At 35.2% G+C, this 23,128-nt stretch overlaps 3 protein-coding genes across 4 annotated transcripts; 2 read left to right on the forward strand and 1 right to left on the reverse strand.

The window, feature by feature from the left end:
- On the forward strand, nt 1,321-10,660 carry LOC109228667 (mitogen-activated protein kinase kinase kinase 1-like). Its single transcript, XM_019393829.1, has 9 exons — nt 1,321-2,489; nt 3,551-3,635; nt 4,515-4,577; nt 5,018-5,175; nt 5,944-6,016; nt 6,154-6,213; nt 7,303-7,413; nt 8,816-9,040; nt 10,185-10,660. The coding sequence occupies exons 1-8, from the start codon at nt 1,570-1,572 to the stop codon at nt 9,029-9,031; spliced, it is 1,686 nt and encodes a 561-aa protein (XP_019249374.1). The 5' UTR covers nt 1,321-1,569; the 3' UTR covers nt 9,032-9,040; nt 10,185-10,660.
- LOC109228669 lies at nt 13,075-18,332 on the forward strand. The gene is made up of 2 exons (XM_019393830.1): nt 13,075-13,335; nt 16,930-18,332. Exon 2 carries the CDS (start codon nt 16,933-16,935, stop codon nt 17,881-17,883), a length of 951 nt encoding a protein of 316 aa, XP_019249375.1. The 5' UTR covers nt 13,075-13,335; nt 16,930-16,932; the 3' UTR covers nt 17,884-18,332.
- On the reverse strand, nt 19,822-21,406 carry LOC109230398. Of its 2 annotated transcripts, none has more exons than XM_019395908.1 (3): nt 20,980-21,406; nt 20,353-20,523; nt 19,822-20,028 (listed from the first exon to the last, which is right to left on the reverse strand). In XM_019395908.1, the coding sequence occupies exons 1-3, from the start codon at nt 21,223-21,225 to the stop codon at nt 20,011-20,013; spliced, it is 435 nt and encodes a 144-aa protein (XP_019251453.1). In that variant the 5' UTR covers nt 21,226-21,406; the 3' UTR covers nt 19,822-20,010. The 2 variants fall into 2 exon arrangements, with proteins under 2 accessions (XP_019251453.1, XP_019251452.1); XM_019395907.1 differs by having other exon boundaries at nt 19,822-20,033.

The following is a 23,128-nucleotide window of genomic DNA, read 5'->3' on the forward strand; positions in this document are numbered from 1 at the left end:
TTATTTAAAAATCATTGAATTCCTGTCTTTAGGGGTGTTCATGGTTCGGTTTGGATCGGTTTTTCCCTAAAAGAAACCAAACCAAGTAAGTCGGTTTTTTTAAATATTAGAACCAAACCAAACCAATTAAGTAAGATTTTTCTCGATTCAGTTTATGTAGGGTTTTGTCGGTTTTTCGATTTTTTGTCTATTTTTCTTAAATATAAGACATACACTACTAAGCACATATTCCGGAGACCATATTTTCAACGTAACACTATCAAATCAATTGTCCTTTGAGAAATCTATTATTTACCAAGATATATTGATGATAATTGAATCAAATAGTGATGAATAATTTAAGGACTCAATTAAAAATATATTATTTTTAACACGAAATGAATTCTTACATTTAACAAAAGAAAACTACCAATCAAACTAGAATGTAAAGGTAAAGAACTATATTAAAAGTGCAAACTATTATATATAAGTATAATAATAAATTTGAAATAGCTACTCATATAGTCGGTTTGGTTCGTTTTTTTTCCGGTTTTTTCTATTAAATTCCAAAACCAAACCAAATTTGATCGGTTTTAAAATTTAAAATCAAAACCAAACCAAACCAAAAAGTATCATTTTTTTGGTTGGTATGGTTTGATTTTCGATTTGGTTCGATTTTTCGAGTTTTTATGAACATCCCTAGCTGTCTTGGTTGGGAGAAATTCAAAAATAGCCAGATTTACAACTGGTCGTTCAAAAATAGCCCAATTTCAAAAGTAATCGAAATTTAGCCACTTTTTATGTAAAGATAAATCTGAGCGAAAACACTGTTCAAAACCCGAAAAATACTCCAGTATATTATGATGGAGTTCCAGCATAAGTACACTAGAACTCCAGCATAATATACTGGAGTTCCAGCAAGTATATTGGTCCAGTATAATATACTGGAGTTTAGAGCACCGGTGCTCCAGTATAATATGCTGGAGTTCATGCACAAGTGCACCGAACTCCAGTATATTATGCTGGACCGGTCTCTATTGCAGCAAAATAATGGCTATTTTTTATTGACTTGGTAAATGCTGGCTATTTTTGATTGACCAGTCCGAAAAATGGTTATACGAACTCCAGTATATTATGCTGGACCGGTCTCTATTGCAGCAAAATAGTGGCTATTTTTTATTGACTTGATAAATGCTGGCTATTTTTGATTAACCAGTCCGAAAATTGGTTATACCGTGCTATTTTTACGTCTTGGTTCTGTTGTAGTTTATTTACGTTACCCAATCATGTGACGTGAAAACTTATGAAATCCAGCGTCTCCAAATAAAAAGTGTTTAACACATTCACTCCGCACTCCACATAAACACCGCGTTTTCCATCTCCTTCGGGTCCTACATCTGACGGACGGTGTTTACCCTTCAGTTCTCTCTCTTTTCCTCCACAATTCACCTACTCTTCCCGGCAAAAACCCTACCCCCAAATTCTGCAATTTTCATATCAAGAGATTCGTCTTTATTTTTCTAGTGAGTGATACTCCTAATTTTTTGCCAGTCGTATAGTAGTAATACATGGATCGAGCTGAAACTGGCAATGCATCGATTGCCAGGAATTTTTGCTCATAAGAAAGGCGTCGACTCTAAGCAAAAGCGTGCCGTTTCCTCCTCCGTTAAAGCAAAGCCGAAACTCGAGCGCCTCAACGCTCGCAAAGATATTGATTACGAGCCGTATATGCTCGAGTTCAGCGGCGATAATAAAAGCTTTCGGATCGAAGGGCATGATAGTGAATTGCTTGATAATTTTTTCGAAAAGTTAGGGTTTTCTGGTCCTGATGATTTCGCTATCCCTGCCGCTGAATGGGATGCTATGCAGTTGCGTTCCTCCTCCTCACCGGAGATGATTGGTCTAGGTAATAACAAAACTAAGGATAGTATTTTTGAATATTCTGATATTCCTATTAAAGCTAGAGATGTAATTCAGCTGCAAATTAGTGATGTGTCTAATGCTGATACAATTAGATTAGAAGACTGTGTTACAGGGAGCGGCGTTGTTTTAAATGGAAATGAACCTGTAACTTTAGTTCGATGTGGTGGTGGTGGTGGAGGGATTAAGGGTGTAAGGCCACCTCTTTTGGCTCCTCCGCCTGTCATGTCACTGCCAATTGTTGATGATGCATCATGCTCTACTTGGGATATTTTTAGGGCATTTGGCCCGGAGGATCAATCAGGGCTTTGTAGATCTGAGGTTGTCAATGGTGATGCAGAATGTGTTAAGAATGAGGTGGATGAGGAGGAGAATAGTACTAGTAGGAGAAGAATAGGAGTGAGTAACTTACTATCAGAGTCCTGTTCTTTCACCACTACTTCGAATGATGATGACTCTTCTAGCTCCACGACTGAGCGTATGTCAAGCATCTCACCGAATGGCAGATTCGCACGCTACATTACATACTGGGACAAAGGTGATCTCCTGGGACGTGGATCTTTTGGATCCGTATATGAAGGAATTTCAGAGTAAGCCTGTCATTTTTAAGACTCATATTCAGTTTCTTTTTTTGCTTTCCTATTTTGAGCATGATTTTGTAGAAACAAATAGTATTAGCTTTTATTATTGGGTTCTTTATTTGGTGGAGCAAATACTTTATTAGCAGCTACCCTCTTGTTCGTAATTTTGGTGCAAAATCTCTATTGCCTTGAAATTAATATACTAGGAGATAAATTTCTGATAGCCTCCATTTAACTTGAAGGAAAGAATAAGTGCCTGTTTGTAAGTGGGAATACTGAATAGAGCTCCAAGGAATGAAGGTTTATATAATGTTTGCTGTATTAAGATTTAAGACAGCACAAAATGTTATTTGTGGTTCTAAATCTCAAAGGACTATCCATTTGGTAATGGAAGCTGTTAGCTATGTAATATAAAACAAAGTGGGTATCAGAAAAACTATTTCTCAAGAGATTATCAATTATTAAGGAAATATTTACTTGTGAATAGGTGCTGTATGAAGATACAGTGTAATTTAAGGTTGCCTACAATTAGGAGCACACACTTAAAAAAAGTATATTTGTTACTACTTGTCGAAACTCAATAGATATAATATATTGGTTAATCTGACTATAAAATGTTACAAAACTTAATGGCTACTAGGAATATTTTGCGTTGTTCACTTATGCAGTAATGACTTATTCATGTGTCCAATATGTTCCACTCTTTTGATATATAAGTGTAAGCTTTTATTGATAGGAAGCTAGCACTGAGAAAGTGCTCCAGTAGCATTAAAGATTGTGCAAAGCACTGAACATGTCTAGAATGTCATTTACAGAAGTCAGGCTCATCCTCAAAAAAAAAAAAAAAAAAAAATTCATTCTAAAAAAGAAGTCAAGCTGCAAAGATGTTGGAGTAATCACCAAAGGAAAGAATAGATTAATATGTACCTGATAAAATTATAGTTTTCTAGCATACTCAATGTTTCAAATGTTTATTCAGAATTTTAGGACTTGCCGACTTGCTAAACCTTCCCTGCACTCTCATTTTTTAAAATTGAAAAGTAACCTCTTCTCTGTTCATATTGCTGCAGTGATGGTTTCTTTTTTGCTGTGAAGGAAGTGTCATTACTTGATCAAGGCGACGGGGGAAGGCAAAGTCTATACCAACTTGAACAGGTTGGTGACAATATTTTTTGGTGGTGCAGGAACTTATCACAAATTTTTTATTTGTGCAATTGGAAGACACCTTCAATAAAAAATAAAAGAAGTGTGTTGACGTGTGCGACCATCTCATCTAAAAGCTTAAGCTTTTGGAGAGAGCACACTTTAATTACTTAAATAAGTTTTCAACAAACCCATGTGTAGGCTTGATTCTTTGATGAGTCGAGCACGTAGAAATTCTTTCTTGGATAATGGGTGGCGGTGAGACTTGAACCCAAGACCTTTGCCTACTTTGATACATTGTTGAAGTGTCTTACGCATTTAGAGATAGAGCACACTTTAATTACTTAATAAGTCTTCAACAAAGTGGAACAAAAAGAGGTATTTGGAACAGAAATGGACCATCTTTCTATAACATCTGTGAAATAAGTTTGAATGATGAAGTTGATATAGAACTGAATTTTTCTCTTCTCTAGCAGCATACCAATCAATGTCAAACTAAAAGGTTTTTTTTTGCTGAAGAGGCTCAGTTTGTCTTCTGCCTCTTGCCTTACCCTGTTTCCTGGACCAACCATCTATGTTGCTCGGACTCTCCGAAAATGTGGCCGGATACGTGTCGGATCCTCCAAAAGTAGTGCATTTTTGAAGGACCCGACACGGGTGCGGCTACATTTTGGAGAGTCCGCGCAACATAGCCAACCATAGTGCAGGACCTAAAGTTGATTAATCTACTATTATGTGCATATGAAATTATCATTTTTGAAAAGGTGAAATTGTCATAATATTCCTAGATTCTCGTGTTTACTCCTTTGTACTTTTTGGTGCTTCTATTTTACCTTTGGTGGAATATTCACTGATTTGCTTTTGTTAATTCATTTGTCTTGTTCTTTTTAGGAGATTGAGCTTCTAAGTCAGTTCGAACACGAGAACATAGTTCGATATTATGGAACTGACAAGGTAATGCTTTCTTAATTTTGTGCTTCTGCTTGCTTCCCGAAGCTCCTCATCCGAGAGGAACTGTTCTCTAGCTCTTTCCCTGTGAATGTTACTTTTGTATCTAAAAGCCTTTGGTCTGAAGAGTGCACATTATTGTTCACGCATGTTGATCCCATATGCAGAAATGCTTTTTACCTAGCCAAATTTCTTCTGTCTTCGGTCTGTATATCTCACCCTCCCCTTTTGGCAGCTTAATGGGGTTTTTTCAACCTTTGAGATTGGTTTATTTTTGTCTGTGTATGTCCTTTCAAAAGTTCACTTCGGTTGTCACATCTTTCAGTACCAGGACTAAACTGGATAAGCTAACTGTCTTAAAAATACTTCGATCTCTTTTACTTTGTATAGCAATCTTCTGTATGTACTTAATCTTTTTGCTCAACTTCTGGTAAAATTTTTTGCAGGATGATTCAAAATTGTACATCTTTCTGGAGCTGGTTACGCAAGGATCTCTGTTAACCCTTTACCAGAAATATCACCTTCGAGACTCGCAAGTATCTGTCTACACAAGGCAGATTTTACATGGTTTGAAGTATTTGCATGACCGAAATGTGGTTCACAGGTGACAAATCAGAACAACAAATGTTTGCTATCTATGCTGCCCCTTCTTTTATATCTATTTCTTTTTATCTGTTTTACCAATTTTGTTTGGTTTTATTCATGTCTTAAGTTTACTCTCATGATACACTGGATAGTGAATTCAGGAATTGAGCCAACTCTCCGTTTTGAGTAATGGTAGAAGTTGTTTGCAGATTGTTGCAAGTTATGACATTTAATTAATCATTTTGATTTACTAAATGTTTAATTTGTTGATCAATATATTAGACATCTTGATTTAGTCATGCCAAGTTATTTAATTGACCGTTCTGGATCAGTTTTGACGTCTGTTTTCATGGACTCTAGGATATTTGTATGAACTGTTTTCTCATCTGTTTTGGTGTCAAAGTTTAGAAAGATGAAGAATCATGACTATGGGGTTAGTTGATCTGGATACTCGAGCATACTTATGCTAGTGTGTGTCTAATTTGTATTTATAAAGAAAAGGCATGTGACTAGTTAGCAGCATAGTTATCTGGATTGTGATATGTGAAAGATGGTTGATAAAGTGGCCTCTAAACAAAAATATACCAGTCAAAGATCTAAATGAAAGTTTATTCATTAAAGATTTACATGAAAATTTGTTTTCCTATAGTTTATAACCTTTTGTTTTACAATTTATTTTCTTGTTTTCAGTTGAAAGTGGTTGTTCCAAATCTATAAAAATGTCTGCAGAATAACTTAAATTTGTTCTTTAGGATTCTCATATTCTTTTATGTTATTTTTCTTGTAGAGATATTAAATGTGCTAATATATTGGTGGATGCTAACGGATCGGTCAAGCTTGCTGATTTTGGCCTTGCAAAGGTTGTAACATCATCTTGTCCTTGTCCTCTCTTTTGTCTTTCTCATTCTGATGCTTTTGTCGTCTTCCACACTTCCAGGAGTTTTAATCTTTTCATTTATGTGACAATTTCTGATATGCGTATTCATGCAACATGCAGGCCACTAAGTTAAATGATGTCAAGTCTTGCAAGGGTACTGCTCTCTGGATGGCTCCTGAAGTAAGCTTTGATTTATCTTTTGATGATTAACAGGAAATTGGCTAATCTAAATATGTATGTAATTATGCAAATCACTTGAGGAGCCTGTTTTGGTGTGAATAAAAACATCAATTTTGGTGAATTTTCGCAACTTAATATTAATGGAAATCAGATCTTTGAAGAGTTTTTTGCCCCCACTTTTTCTAGATTATAGTTGAGAGTGCAAATGAGTTAGGGTTCTTGTGTGCTTTCTTCTTAGCAATCCGCCACATCAGTGTCCTGATGTGGTGCAAAATATGAACGGATTCTAGCATCATGGATGGGTGAGGGTAAAAAAGCTAGCCCGAGAGAGTTCGATTTGGGTAGGTAGCTGGAACATACACATTTTAACAGGGAAGTCAATGTAATTAGTGGATACCCTTTCTTGATTGCATGCGTATAGGAACCTGTATGGACAAGGCAAAAGGCTAGAGAGATGGGTAACGTGGATTATAGATTATGATATTGTGGGATAGAAAAAAAATAGGAATGTGGTGGAAATTATTGTAGAACCACTACTTAAAGATAAGGTTGTAGGTAAAAATGAGTTGGGGATAGGATTAATTTTGGGCGATGTTAATGCCTATCACTAATCAGTGGATACCCTAAAAAGGAGGAGAGTCGATATTGCATGCCCACAAGAAGCTAAATGGATAGGGCAAAAGGCTAGAGAGATAGGTAATGCAAGTTATAAATTATGGTATTGCGGGATAGAAAAAAATAGGAATGGGGTGGGAAATATTGTAGAACCGGGACTTAAAGATAAGGTTGTATAGGTAAAACAAGTAGGGGATAGATTATTTCTGGGTGAAGCGCATGCACTTATATCACTAGTTAGTCATACATATAATTTTGCAAGTTATAAGTGTATTGTTGCAAAATCGTTTTTACCACATAGATTTTGTGGTTACATTGTGGGTTGACAACGGATTCATTATTTAATTCGAGATTCTTCACGCAGTCTACTATTTTTACAGTAGCATATCAGAAAGTTTCTTCTTTTCTTTTCTCTCCATGAGTTCAATTGGCATTAGTTTTAGGTGCTCATTATATGATTCGTCCTCTATGCAGGTTGTGAACAGGAAGAACCAAGGCTATGGACAAGCGGCTGATATATGGAGCCTTGGCTGCACTGTCTTAGAGATGCTTACTCGCCAGTTTCCTTACTCCCACTTGGAAAACGTAAACACGAACTTCATATTTTTGTCTTCATTAAATTTTGATTGGTTAAACATGCTCTTCAATGGTTTTGATTTTGTAACCTCCTAATCCACTAGAAATAGCTTGTGTGGTACTTGTTATTGGTAAAATCTGGACAAGTATGAACTGTTATTGTGGAAATGGTATTCGTGCTGCCAGAGAGGGACTATTACACTATCCCTTAATCTGGCAGATCTAATTCATGCTAAATGTAAGTTGCCTATAATTGTTTTGAAATTTAATCGCTAGTTATTCACTTTGATTGAACGATGTGCACAAGGGTCTATTTTAGAAAGGATGAGTAGAATGTTCTGATGTTGAAACACACAGAGTATAATTAAACTCTTGATTAAGCTGTCTAAACCAAATTGTATTTGTACCTAAATGAAATGACTATTGAAAGGTTGGGTTTTCCATGCCTTTTACCTCTTATATACCTTGGTCTTCTCTTTTTCCACTTATTGTAAGGTGGAGAAATTTTGGAGGTGTGCATCATTAGCGGTAGATGTTTGGGCTCTATGTTACACTCAAAATGTGTTTGTTTATGCGGTCCCATTTCTATTGAGTTTTGAACCGTGCGCCGCTGGACTTCAGGGAATTCTCGATTATTAAAAAAAGTGTTTGTTTATGGTACTTTGCTTTGTTAAATGTTCTTTTGCTAGTTATATTCGAGATGGGTCATTCTACTCTATTCTATTAGCTCCTAGATCCAATTATCAAACTACAACCATTTAATCCTCCCACTACCGAAAAAAGTTACTGTAATTATTACTTGAATTTCAATCAACCAGTCAAACTTCAGAACTTACTGCTAGTTGGTTTGGGATTCATTATCCATGCAAACCAGGAGAAGAGCAAAAGAACGGGGGAAGAAGAGAACAGGTGATAGAGAGAGAAAGAGGAATTAGCTGAGTTTTGATAAAAAGACCAAAAGTGCCTTTGTAGTTAATGAATAGATAACATGAAAGTAAGGGTTAATTTGGAGAAAGAGAAAATGGGTATATATATATATGTATTATTGATTGGTGGAGTTTCTTCTCTATATTGACTTAAAATTATAAAATTACTGAAATTCTTTTTCGGACATGGAATGAAAATCTAAGTCTGTAAGTTTGGAAATTACTATAATACATGATCAATAGCTGTTTTCGTGTCAGATGCTTTAAGTTCTTTTGGTAAATTTCTGAATATGTTCAGCTTAGAAAGTGCTATCCTTGTGCAATTGAGTTAGCTTGTTTATGAAAAAAGACAAAAAAAAGGGGTGGGGGTGGGGGGGATGATATCTGCTGATAATTTCTTTGATTGAACGCCTTTGTGGAGATGCTGATGCGTGCAAATCTCACTATTTTTTTGAGAGTGACCATATATTTTCTCTGTGGAACAGCAAATGCAGGCTCTGTTTAGGATTGGAAAGGGGGAACCTCCACCTGTCCCTAATACTCTCTCAATAGATGCACGAAATTTTATTAACCAGTGTCTTCAAGTGGATCCAAGTGCTCGTCCAACTGCTTCTCAGCTCTTGGAGCATCCTTTTGTAAAACGAACACTTCCCTCTTCCTCAGGCTCAGCTTCTCCTCACAATCTAGGCAAGAGGCTTTGAAACCTTGTTGTAAGTGCCAAATTTCCCTTTGTTATCTATTTTTGCTAGTGATAGTCAGTTGCTCTACTGTAGCGTTAGAATTTCAAAATGCTACCATGTTTACCTTATTTCCTGCCATTGCTTCAGTTGAGTTAGCAAAAGTTTCTACCATTTAATTTTAGAACTCAGTTTTGGTTAATCAGCACAATCATTTTATGAGTACTTCTGTTTTAGTCACTTGAGTCATCAGTGTATCACAAAATGATTGGCAATGTGAAAGAAGAAAGAGATGTGTTATAGAAATAGAATTTCCGCCCGTGTCAAAATACATAAGAAGTTTACGGTTTTTAAGGATAAAATCAACTGGTCTTCAGATTCTAGAGATCGATAAAAAACTTACGGAATTGGAAAGTATTAAAAAAAACTGAATTACTAATTCAAAGTGGAGAACTAAAATGCTCAAGTATTTTCTGAGAGAATCACAGTATACTGCTATATAGGTGAGACATTTTGGTTTTGGGGGGAAGGAGCTAAATAGGTTTCTTATTAATGAAAATGCTGCTTTGGAAATGAAAAGAAGAATATATATTATCACAGTCGCCTGAGATTTATACAGGCCTTTTTACGAGGGCCTGTAACCCAGTGGATGCTTTAATTGATGGAACATTGGGCTAATCCAGTTGGTAGGGCTATGATTGGTACTGGTTCCCCCTGTCCAAGCATTGAGTGGGGCCATGTGGTCTGTGCGATATGACCAGTTTCGTGGGCTTTAGAGAGGAGGGTAATGCGTCAGGCTGGTTTCCCAAACCTCTGGGATTTAGCCCCTTTATTGGAAAGAACCTCTGATTTTAGCCTTTCATTTTGCTGACTCCTACGAGAATTATCTTTCTTTTCGCATTCTTCATAGATGTTTTGTAGTTTAACTTGTTACTTTCTCAACTGCACTAGTTCATACTTCAAGTGGCATATATGATAACGATGCTGCTTTGGTAGGGATATAGAACTTCTTGCCTGTCTTATCAGGGCAGGTTCTTGTCATAGTCTTTTAGTACCACGCACCTCTCTGCTATGCATCCTTGGATTGACTGTGATGTTTTATTACAATCGACATTGTCTCGCTAGACTTAGTTTTATTAGTAGATCTAAGGTATATTTTATGTAATTTCACCTGCAGCTCTTTTCTTCCCATTGGATCCTCAAAGTTTTGGTGGAAGTAATCTGGATGCTTTTCTCAGAATCTGTATTTGAACATTGAGTTCAGGTATTGATCCTTTGAGAGCGCATCGAGAGCAGTTCCTACTCGTGGTCAATGCCTTTGCTGCAGTGTATATTTGAGCCCCCTCCTCCCTTCTTTCCGCTTTCTTGACCTCTCTCTCCCACCCCATCACGGATGGAAAGAAGAGGTCAGGTACTGTGGTGTATATGTAGTTCAATTCGCTGTTAGAGTGTTTGAGCCAATACGGGATGTAAAGATAGATAACCCATTTGAAATGTATATATCACTAGAAGAGGTCCAGGTGTTGCTTTCTTCATCCTTTTCCATATTTTTTCCTTTTCTTTTCAGTTGTTTGTTATGTTGTGTAGGGAAACGTAATGTATAACTTTGCATTTCAGTTCTCTTATCGAGCTGTGGGCCAACAGTAAAAGAAACTGTGTACTACGGTCTTACAATTATGTGGAAGACCGCTTGAATTGTGAGAAAAATGGGCATTCAATCTAACCTAACCCGAAAAGTTAGTTCCGAAGGTAAGGATTGTCCAAACTATCAAGCAAGTGATAACACATTTCTTTAACCAATGTGAGATTTTAAAACTGTCTTGACATGTATATCGTGAACAATATAGTATGCAGGTACAATATTGGGTAACCAAGAATAGGGATGAATCGGGCTTTGATACTATATAAAAAGAAAATAAATGCGGGTTTAATTCAATTCTAAAAGTTAGCTCATTAGGTGTGGATTGCTGAAGATCATATGAGAAGACAATAATACACTTCCTTGACAAATGTGTGATTTCCATGAAAGAAAGAAAAATAAATGTGCGGTTTCAACTTAGTATGTTATGTATAGTTGGTTGAAGAAAGAATGCGACAGTTCTTTAATACTCCATTGAATAGCCTTTCCGTAGTTAGCAGAAGAATGTAGTTCTAAATCACTTACGGGTCGTTTGGTATGAGGTATAAGAAGGTATAGGGGTGTATAAAAATTTAATACCACCTTAATACTCTGTTTGGTTAGCTAACTAGGTATAAGTTATTTCGGTGTTAATTTTAATATCGGGATAACTTAAATCTTATAGAGGGTGGGATAATTAGTACCGGTATAACTTATACCTTCTTCTTATAAATTATACAATTGTCATTCTTAATACAACATACCAAACAGTGAATAAACAACAATCCCAGCATAACTTATCCAACATAACTTATACCGCCATAACTTATACCGGCATAAGCCTTATTCCAACCAAACGACCCCTTATTAGTTATTTTGAGAGGTTGGTGAATGAACTTGAGAAAGGAAAACAGAAGAAAGAAAGAAAGAGGGAAGAACGGAGGAAGATTTCCGGGGGGACTTTAGAAATGATTTCTTAGGATAATCTTTTCAAATTAGTCAGCTAATCCAGTACCAAATTCCTTTATAGCTTTCTAAACTTTAGGAGAATTTGTGCTTTATCTGGGAAGGTGGATATAACAAAATTAAATTCATAAAAAATGACCCTAACCTTTGAAAATTGGGCAGAAAAGTTGTATTGGCACAGGGTGTCAATGGTTCGGTTCGGCCGATTGTTTTATAAATTCTGTACCATACCAATTTTTCGGCTATTTTATTATGTATAATCAAAATTAGGCTTTTCGAGACCGTCCCAATCATGTCAGTTTCTCTTCGGTATCGGTACGGTTTAGTAAATTTTCGGTAATTTTTTTAAAATGTCATGTAAAAGTCACTAGTAGAAGTAAAATGCAATAACATATGTACTTTTATAGGACTTAGCAAAATTCTCTAGATATTTTTACAGTTTAAAAGGTGATGAATTAAGAAAATATGAAAAATGACTAGAGTATAGATCCATCAAATATTCTACAGCAGCGTAAACGAAACTAAGCAAATACAAAGAAAATATAAATCACACGAATGGAAAGATATTAACCAAGTTGGGATTCAAGAATTCTATAGAAGATTAAACATTTCAAAAAGATAAATCTAATTCATACGAAAGGAAATATATACATTGTAGGTTGCTACTCCTAATCGCTACAATACTTTGTGTCTTACTAGTGAATATGCTAAAAATAATTACTTATTGGTTTGTAATTGTTTCATAATTCCAAGGCCCAAGAAAAAAATTTAATGCTTTATTATTTTTAAACTTACAACAACAACAAACAACATACCAGTATTACCCCACACCGTAGGGTTTGGGAAGGGTAGTGTGTATGCATACCTTACCCCTATCTTGTGAGAATAGAGAGGTTGTTTCCTAACATATAAATATATCTTTCACATTGTAAAATTATTCGGTACGGTTCGGTATTTTTTTGGTTTATTTTCATAAAATAAAAAACCTACCCTAATTATCGGTACTATTATAAATTTATATAAAAACATACGTAGGTTTTATTAAAAGAAACCTAAAAATCGGTTCGTTATAGTACAATTCGATCGGTATATCCATTGACACACTACTATTTAGTTATAAAGAAAACGATTCATTTCTCATTTTAAAATTAGTATTGTTTAATAGGGAAGCAGTGATGAGTAAATTACTAATATCTGAACTAGTGATATAAGGTTCATTATTGCGACTTGCGGGTGTTATCCGGTTCAAAATGTGGTATTTGAAAAAGACGATTATATCTAGGATGAGACATATTAACAGGATCAAATTGACATTAACAATTAAATCATTTTTTAGAAGCTATACACGTAATTAAATATCATTATTTTCGAAATTATCGATTAATTTAGAGGTACTCCGTAGTGAAAAAGTTACCGCGATAAAATAATGGCGTCACAATGTGATAAATATGACTCCACCATGTTGCATCCAAGGGAATCCCTCGAAGCAACCCGACCCGTAAAATCACTGTAAATTGGGCGCAAACGTAGCGAAACAGGAGAGAGACCAAGTGCTGGACGCAAACCCTCAAATCTTCCGGAAAGTTAGCGAAGAAAGTTTAAGAGGAGCCAGGAGAGTAGTAGGGTACACACTCTCTCTCTCTCTCCTCCATACTCATTTTTCTCTTTCCAATCATATTTTTGAATTCGACCGAAATACAAACGTAGAGAAACCTACAACTGTGTTACCCTCTCGTCGATTCAGGTACATTTATTAAAGATCCCTCTTTTCCTGATCCGTTTTTGTTACGACGTATCCATTTTCTAGATTTCAATTGCTTGATTTACTGCTCTACTTTGATGTAGTTGTGCAGATATTATGTATTTACTTACGTGTGGGCTGTTAATTTTGAGCTAACTGCTTTAGATTTTATGTATTAATTGCATTTATTAGGTTTGCTTTGTGTGTTAGTGTTTACAAATTGGGGGTTTGGGGGGTTGCCACTGTTCTATTAGTTGAAAAAATGATAGCCTACTTTTTCAATGGACCTGCAAAATACACGTTTTTATCCATATTCAAAGGAAAAGTACACCATGCATTTCGTGTTTAGAAACCACATGCGCTTTGCTAATTGTTCCATAACATATTCTAAATCTTTCAAGACGATGTGAAAGTTAGCAACAAGACGTGTTATGGATAACATTTACCTAAGAGTTCCAATTTGAATGGTTGAAATCAGGAAATGGGTCCCTTTTCTTGTTTGGAGATTTTCTAAGAGGTCCTTCTTGGCTTGTTTTTTTATTTGGAAATACCTTATTAGCTGTGTCTAACAGAAAGGGGAAAAAAGGTGACCCCCTTCAAAATTAGGGCGAATCTGGGAGTTAATTATACTTATTTGAAGCGACGAATAAATGATGTCGGGGGTTTAGATTGGTGCCTTGGTGTATAGGGTGATAAATGCTAATGTGATTAACTTTACTATTGAGGTATTATATTCTATTGTTCTGTTCAGTATGAGGATATCTTGTATAAATTGTTAACGGCCTAGTTAGAGGATAAAGAGCCTGGAACACAAATTGGAAGATCATTATTCTCCCAGTTGAATGACCTTTCTGCTCATATTTGAATTTCGTTCATGCACAAATAATGTTCTTTTCATATTTTTTCTATTGCAAAGTGCCAAAGTTGGGATATTGAAAGAGATTTTGATCCTTCGTGTTTTTTACAAGTTAAACAATCTTGGCTAGTTGATTGTTTTGCCCATTTTTTTTAACACAAATTATAGTTTATATTTAGTATACTCCTATGGAGGAGGGCATGGTTATAAAATTTCTGTTATCGGCTTGTTGGCAGTTCGCAGTTGGATTAGTATTTTGGATAATATGAAAGATGTTTTTGATAAAAAGGTAAAAGATTATATAAAAAATGTTGCAACCATATTTTTATTCCTTTCTCTGCCACCATGCTGTTAGAAGAGCCGCTAGGGGGGGGGGGGGGGGTTTGGTATCACTTTGCTCTCTGTTAATCGATGGTAGTTCAAAGGTATTAAAGAACTATAGTTTATAACTATGAAAAGTCTTGCTTATCGAACTGCGTAATATCCACAATCAATACTTCATAATATATAAAAGCATATCTGGCTTATGAAATAAGGTAAAAAAGGTTAAAAACCATATATAAAGCCATTAATTTGCTTGCATTATGCATTCACATACTTTTATTAAAGTAGGGTGAAAATCTTCCCTCTTGCCAATATTGTGTTAAAAAAAGACTTCTTTGATTAACCCTCAGCGATTGGCCTGGTGGCAATAGACTTGAGCCTTGGGGTTTGCTCCCTTTCAAGGTCTCAAGTTCGAAACCTACTGGGTGCAAACAATTTCTGAGGGCCATCGGACTGGGTAAAACCTGAATTAACCATGGTGCACATGCGGGAAACTCCTTGCCGAGGGCCTGTGCACCCCCGGGAATAGTCGGGCTCTTAGAGACTCGGACACCCGGTGCAAATCAAAAAAAAAAGACTTCTTTGATTAGGCACCCAAGGGTGTGACCTTAGTTGTCAATAATGTGGTGCAAACCTTGGATGTCAGTGTTCAATCCAACAGGAGATGAAAAAACACTGGATTTTTACCTTTCCGCCTTAGTTTTGTAGGAGAGAGTTACCCATTGGGAAGTAGCCCGTACCTCATGGGATAGTTGAGGTGCATGCAAGCTGGTTAGGATATCACCATTATAAGAAAAACTTCTTTGATCAGTATCTTTGTGTAATTAAACTTCCCTCCAACTTTAGCCTATAGGCATTCTCTCAATCCTTTTACAGAATTGACCAGTGATATTAGAAAGATGATGCCTATTTTGATCTCTAAATTATCTACTCTAATTCTCGTGTTATTTCTATTTTCTCAAAACCTCCACTCCTGTTTTCTTATCCTTTTTTTCTCTTTTCTTTTCACGTGGTTTGTGAACTTGAATTTATGTTATTGTTCTCAATCTTTCACTTGAATGTTTTACCTATTATTCTTTATAAAAAAGAAAATGCTTACTTATGGGTGCGGTATATTAGTCTAAAATCATTTGTGATTTAAATCTAGGCTCTTTATGAATTTTCCTCAAATATTGTGATGCACAATTGTTTTTTAATTTTAAGTGCACGAGATAATTTGAGTCCCCTCTCTTTTATTTCAATTTTGTAGGTTGAAGTGTAAGTTTTCATTGGCATTTAGAAAAATACTATTCTCTCCATCCCAATTTATGTGGCACTCTTTCCTTTTTAGTCAGTCCCAAAAAAAGTCACCTTTCTTTATTTAGAAATAATTTATCATTAGAATTCATACTTTACTTTTAATGAATTGATTTACATCCATACAAATATATGTGGTTTGTTCTAGACCACAAGTTTCAAAGGTGTTCTTTTCTTTCTTAAACTCTGTGCCGAGTCAAACACCACCACATAAATTGGGATGGAGTGAGTAATTAGGAGCATTTTTCTCTTTTTAAATTTTAACTTTTATTTTGTAGAGCTCTATCATTCTTCACTATTATCAATGGATGCATTTTATAACTATTTTCTTTTGACATTTTAAATAACCTTTTATTTGTTACATAGGTGAGTCAAATAACATAAATGAAAAAGAGAAGCTCAGATACATTATAGTACCAAAAAAAAAATCTAAAGAGGAAGTTGTTAATTAGAGGGCAAAATAGACATTGTATTTCTGAAATTGCCTCTCAGTGGTCTGAGGTGGAGTGGGAGAATATCTATTGTCTAAACTCGAAAGTCGGCAGGGAGAGTGATTTTTAACAAAATGCTGGAGGTGAACTATTTTCACCTGTTGAAGGCATAAACTTCTTGGTCCACTGGAGATGTTCTGAAACACCACTATGTGTTGGATGTTGGGTGTTTACGTGAGAGCACATATGTGGTCGTGCTGGTTCAGTAGATGTCTACTTCCTAAAAGTGGTTCGAAAAATGAGATATTGTAGAGCGAGGATGCCAATAATTCAGTTCTCATGTTATGTTTATCAGCATTGTGTTACTGAATACCTTTTTGGTGATTTAAGATTTTTTTTTAATCCTCTAGCTTTCTTTCATTAGGGCAGCAATTTTTCTGTTTTAAGAAAAACTTAAATGAGTACTTGTAAAAAATAGAAAGAACTAACAACATAAATGAAGGGGCCAAAGCTCTAAGCGCAGAGTTTTTGAAACATTGAAACCCTTGCACAATATCTTTTTCCTTCTTTCCAGTTTTTGTTTTAATAGTTTAAGTTGTTCTTTTAGCGAAATTACTAACATCCCCACCCTTTCGCATTGTTTCTTTGTTCCCTTTATTTTGGGGATGGGGACTGTATCTTCTTTACCAGAAAATGACAAAAACTAGCAAGGTGCGGCGGGTACCTGATTTGCTATCTTGCCGCTCAAAGGTGTGCAAAAAGATTCAAAAGGAGAAACGACCAAAATCATCAGAGAAGAAAGAATGGGAAGGGGCAACATGCTCAGTTTGCATGGAGCATCCTCACAATGCAGTGCTATTGCTGTGCTCTTCTTATGACAAGGGATGTCGTCCTTATATGTGTGCCACTAGCTGTCGTTTGTCAAATTGTCTTGAGCAGTACAAGAAAGCCTATGCTAAAGTCACTTCAGTTGAGGGCTCTGAACCAGGGTTGCTGTCAATTGATGATCCAAATTGCTCGTCAGGAGCAGGTTCTTGTGCTGGGAAGTCGGTAGTTGAACTTCTATGCCCACTCTGTCGTGGGCAGGTGAAGGGTTGGACTGTTGTTGAACCTGCACGCAAGCATCTAAATGCAAAGAAGAGAACATGCATGCATGAAAATTGCTCATTTGTTGGGACATACAAAAAGTTAAGGAAACATGTAAGGCGGGAGCATCCATCAGCACGCCCCCTCGAAGTAGACCCTTCACATGCAGAGAAATGGAAGAAGCTTGAACATGAGAGAGAGTTGAACGATGTATTTAGCACAATCAGATCCGCCATGCCTGGGGCAATTGTAATGGGAGATTATGTAATAGAGGGTAACTTTGGAGGCTTCCAGAGAAATTTTGGATTAGATGATCACCTCGGTGAGACTCTTTTTAGGTCGGAATCTAATGGTATTCACTGGAATGATATTGTCCACTCAGATGATGTTTTCGATGATGGCTATCATTCGTTTGATGAGGATGATTTTTTTGTTGATCATTCTGGCAGTGGGGCTACATCTAATGTTTTCAATAGAATTTCTCGACTTCGTAGCAGGCTCTTATTGGGAAGATCAAGGAGGCGGCAACGACATCGAGCCAGTAGCAGAATTCGTTGATTTATCAGGAAAGAAGTTTCATGAGCGGTTGGGATGATAACATGTGTTGATTAGATAATGACTTTCTTTGTCACAACACAGAGAAAAATGTGTCGGAAAATCCATGTTTGGATCCTAACCGTGGTTGTTGCAGTTTCAAGAGGATTGATGACGCTGTTTGCAGCAATTTGGAGTTCCTTTAGTTGCCTGTAAATTGGAACCAGATTGCATAGTAAAGTAAATTCAACCCTCCTCCCTACTGCTAGCTACTTAAATTTCATGAACCAGGACAATAGTTTCATAAATTTTGAGTTGACTTAAGAGAATTTTATTTTTTTCTCATTGAACGTACATCCTTCAGGAATGAAGGGTGCGGTGGTTAATTTCATAATCATGAACTGGTATTTGCTCGTGTTGTGTTTTGTTCTGTACTTTTGCTGATTCGTTTAAGAAGCTGATTTTAAAATACTTGTCCTTATGTTTTACCGGCTTGCATTGGCTACATGATTCGCATCTTTTGTTTGAATAGTTTGATTGCACTTTCCAGTATCACGTGGGCGGGCTTTATATTTTTTCCTTTTCTCTAATAATGACTCAAAATTAGGGTCCTCCTTTTTCCTTTCCTCTTTCTTTTTTTCTTATAATATCTCAAGACCTTGCTGTGATGTTGGTGAAAGGTGGCTTAATTGCCACCTCTACCTCTCATAAAATTTGAGCTTTTTAATAATGGATTATTATCCTTTTCCCTTTCCTTTTGTATTCTGACCAATCTATTTTATTTTTCGAATGAGTAAATTCTAAACATTTCTGAGAAGGTCCAACTGCGAGTGCATTAGTGCAATTTTTTTTTATTTCAAATCAAATGAGTTGATCTTTCTCTAATCGGTTCCATATATATTACTTATATGATTTGATTGTAGTGCAGGTATTAATATACTGGTTTGACTTGCAAACAAAACTTTGGTTTGGAACATTTGTCTGCCAATGCCTTTGTTTTTTGTAGATTCTCTTGCTGCTATATATTTATAGAGTCGCAACTACAAATTCACACACATATTTGTGAAAACATAGATATACAACTCTCATGGACATACAGTAGTGTTGGAATTTAAAAATGCCGACAAGGCTTTCCAGTAACATGCGGAGACGACGTTAATTTCTTGGAGCTTTATTGACATGTTAAAAAAAAAAGGACATGATGCTGTCAGATTCTGGCTTCCAATCTTACACTTTTTATAATGTAGTAATATATTCCAATTGGTCATCACGGTAACAAAAACGGTATATTAATTAGTTAAGTATATAGGAGGCAGATTGAAAAGAAAGATTAATGGATTATTAACTTTATTACATATTTATTTATTTATTATTTTATATGTATAAAAGGTTTAAAGTTTTGGTTTTGAAATATAAAGTGTGTATCTACAATTGAGTTATATAGGAGCCTTTAGAGTAATTTAATCTTTTTAATTGAAATATAAAGTGAGCACCTGCAAAGACTTCTTTTTTCGAGATAATAAAATGATGAAGGAGCAATTTCCGAATCTGATAACTAGACCAGCCACATTGTGTGGATGACAAACCTATAGCTACCTTCTATTTTTAACTCCATGTTTAAGTTTATGAATCTTAGCTCCCATTTGGCCATAGATTTTGGCAACTTTTTTTCAATTTTTTTTTGAAAACATTGTTTAGTTCACAGATTAATGATCTATTTTTGAAAAATTTCTGAAATTATTTTTTAATTTTCCAAAATCTAGTTTGGGGTAGTTTTTGGGTGAAACTTGTTCTCCCACTCACGAAACTTCAATTTTTTTTTTCAAATAAATGCATGTCCAAACATAATTTCAACTTCCAAAAATTAATTTTTAAAACTAATTTAAAAATTATTTTTTCAAGTTTCAACCAAATCTATGTCCAAACACTAGCTTAATACTTGGTTGTCTTTACCAACGAGCTATAGCTGAAAGTGAATTTGAAATTCATGCACAACCACAGTTTAACTGAATGAGAGATTACAATAGGAAAATTAAAAAAATTATTATTAGAAGAAACGAAACAATCAAATTAAGCTTCAATGCTTAATTATCCCTTTAATAATTTCATCGTCATGATTGCTTACTGAATTGCCAGGAACCTAAAATGTCCTTAAAGAAGCACTTCAGTCTATTCTGCATAACACAGCAGAAGAAAGTCACACACTAATCACAAATTAATTGACAAAGTAAATCATATTGTATAAAAGTGGATTTAAGTTATATACTCATTATAGAGATTAATAAGTAATTACTTTATAAATGGTTTGATCGTGTATAAAATGACCTACAGGAACAAGTAACTCTTTCAATCACACCTGATTTGGTAACCTGATAAATAGAGCCAAAATTTACTATAACCAATTAAATTACATTGATAGTGTAGAAAATCTATACGACAATATATAACACTTAAATCCCTATAATTGATATAGGGGATAAGAGCAAGACTCACGCAAATATGAGTTGTCTTCCTTTTTGCTCCTCCGAGCTTTCTCCATTTTAACCCATTTTGACAGCATGATTCTTCTCCATGTGTTCCAATGTGCTCATATCTCCATTCCTTATCTTTTCGATGGAACAAACGGGAAAATGACAATCTAATCCTTCTTGTCCATCTCCATTTCTGCACAAAGTGTTAATCCTATTAGCAAGAGACCACCATATACACTCAAACCTCGATCTCTTTAACATTCATTCTTTATAACATCATTTTACTATAATGACCAAGTTTATTATGGAACCGATTGTCATGTTATCTTTTATAACATCGCAGCCGAAAAATGTCAAAATAAACGACACTGTCATAAAGAGGTTTGAGTGTATACCAACTAGACGAAATAAGTTCACTAGATCCAAAGGCTTTGATTCAGTGGTAAGAGAACGAAAGCTTGGTACTATTTTAGTGGAGAAGGGAAAAAGGACATGCACTCTATCCATAGAGTTTCAAATCGTGCACCAGCTTGCCTTGAAGATTATTGGAAAAATGATACTGTATAACCGCCGTCAAATTAGCCAGAAAGAAAGAAAAAAGAAACAAGCATTTCAGCACCATTTTAATTAGATGAAATGCAATAAATACCTTGTGTTTTTGGTTTGATGAATTATTAGACTTCCACGAGAGATGTTGATAATTGGCATGCCTTAATGCATGAGCATAGTTCAGTAGTTGTGCTCGACGATCGTAGCTTCTCTTTCTTGAAGTGCTAGGCCTTGTTAAAAATGGCTTTGGATGAATTCTTTTCCAGGGATTAGATCTTTGTTTTGAATCTTTACTTGATAAAGATTCAACATAAACACTTATTATAACTCCGCCTTCCCTTTTCATTATTAAATCAAAGTGACAGCTTATTCTATCAAATGGCTTTAATTGGAATGATAATACAACATTTCACCAGCTAGTCTACCATTGTTACACATACCATATTGTGCTTGTAGGCTGCTCTTCTGATAAAGAAACTAGTTTTGCGAGGTTGCAGTTATGTTTTTTCAGGGTCTTTGGCCGATTAAAACTGAGAATTAGTTTGGGAACCAATTCCAATGTGGAAAACTTATATATATGACAACTTAGTGGCCACAATTTGATCCTTATATATATATATATATATATATATATATATATATATATATATATATATGACCTCCTAGCATATGCTGTCCAATTGGATCTTAAAGGACAGTCCGGTGCACAAAATATTTTGCGTTCATATTGAATCTGAAGAAGAGCGTACCCCAAGGGCTGTGATGTAGGCGGCCTAACCTGATAGAAATGTCTCTATAGGTCATACGCAGATAACTTACATTAATCAAGTATGGAAAGAAGAAACATATCCACTTCTCATATGATATTTTATTCTGCCGATATATTTTACGCTTTTACTTTGTGTTTCTAAAGGGATATAGAAAATACCACACCAACAGATCTAAAAGCATAATGGTGCTGGTTGTTTTGGTAATATGAAATCTTTTTTGCTCAAAAATGGAAAAAGATAACTATTTCTACTCTACAAAATTTTTTAGAGACATTATATTTATGGAATAAATTTTTTAGGGAAGTAAAATAATCGAACAATCTTAAAATTTTTAGCAGAAAAAAGAGATTATATGGCAAATAAATTGCTAAAGAAGTCATGCACTTTACCAAAGCAAGGTGGGGTAACAATTTATTCAAATCCAGTGTTTGCACCAAATCAATGAATATATGACACTTGTCATCACATATTTTTATTACTAAATCATAGTATAGCTAATGGAAAAATGCATAAGTACACCCCGACCTATACCCGGATTCCCAACTACACACTTTTTCTTTGCGGGAATCCTATTACCCCCCTAAACTTATTTTAAATGGAATTATTTGCACCCTTAACGCTGACGTGGCAGAGTGTGTGTATTTCACTCTCCCAAGGAAGAGTGAGAAGCAAGAAAAAACGATTTTCAGATTATTTTTATCTTTTTACCATTTTTTCTACTTTTTCCTTTCCTTTTCTTTGTCTTTTTTATTTACTTTTTTTTTTCGTTTCTTTTCTAATTCCGGCGGTTATTCATTCACCGGCGACTTTGTCTAACCGTTTTTCTTCCATTTTTTTTTCACACACAAATTAAATTCTCAAAAAGATCTATACATAAGCAAAGCAAAATACACTCAGATTTGGGGGGAAAAATTCATCGGAAAACCTTCCCACGCCGGAAAAAAAGTGATGTATTGAAATTTTACCAGGAAAAAGTTTTCTCAGCTTATATTCATTTTTATTTCTTTTGCTCTTCCTCCCACACATAAATTATACTTTCAAGAAAAATTTATATATATATAAACCAAAACACACTTAGATCGGGATAAAAATCTATTGCCGGAAAAAAAATTCGCTGGAAAAAATGGTGTTTGTGAAATTCCGACGACCACCATTTTATGCTGCCGGTAACCAAAAAAAAAAAAAAAAAAGAGAATGAAATAACCAAAAAAAATGAGATTAATAAGAAATAAGAAAAAAAGGATAAGAAAAAGAAGAAAGAATAAAAAAAGTACTAAAAATACATGTGAGGGCGCGTGTAGCTCACCAGTTGCCAAGAGTTTGGTTGTCAGCGTTAAGGGTGCAAATAATTACCTATAAATAAGTTTAAGGGGGTAATAGAATTCCCGCAAAGAAAAAGTGTGTAGTTGGGAATCCGAATATAAATCGGGGATACTTATACATTTTCCCTTAACTAAACATAGATGTTGAGACTGTATT

This window comes from Nicotiana attenuata, chromosome 7, assembly GCF_001879085.1.
Source record: "Nicotiana attenuata strain UT chromosome 7, NIATTr2, whole genome shotgun sequence".
Classification (NCBI taxonomy): Eukaryota; Viridiplantae; Streptophyta; class Magnoliopsida; order Solanales; family Solanaceae; genus Nicotiana; species Nicotiana attenuata.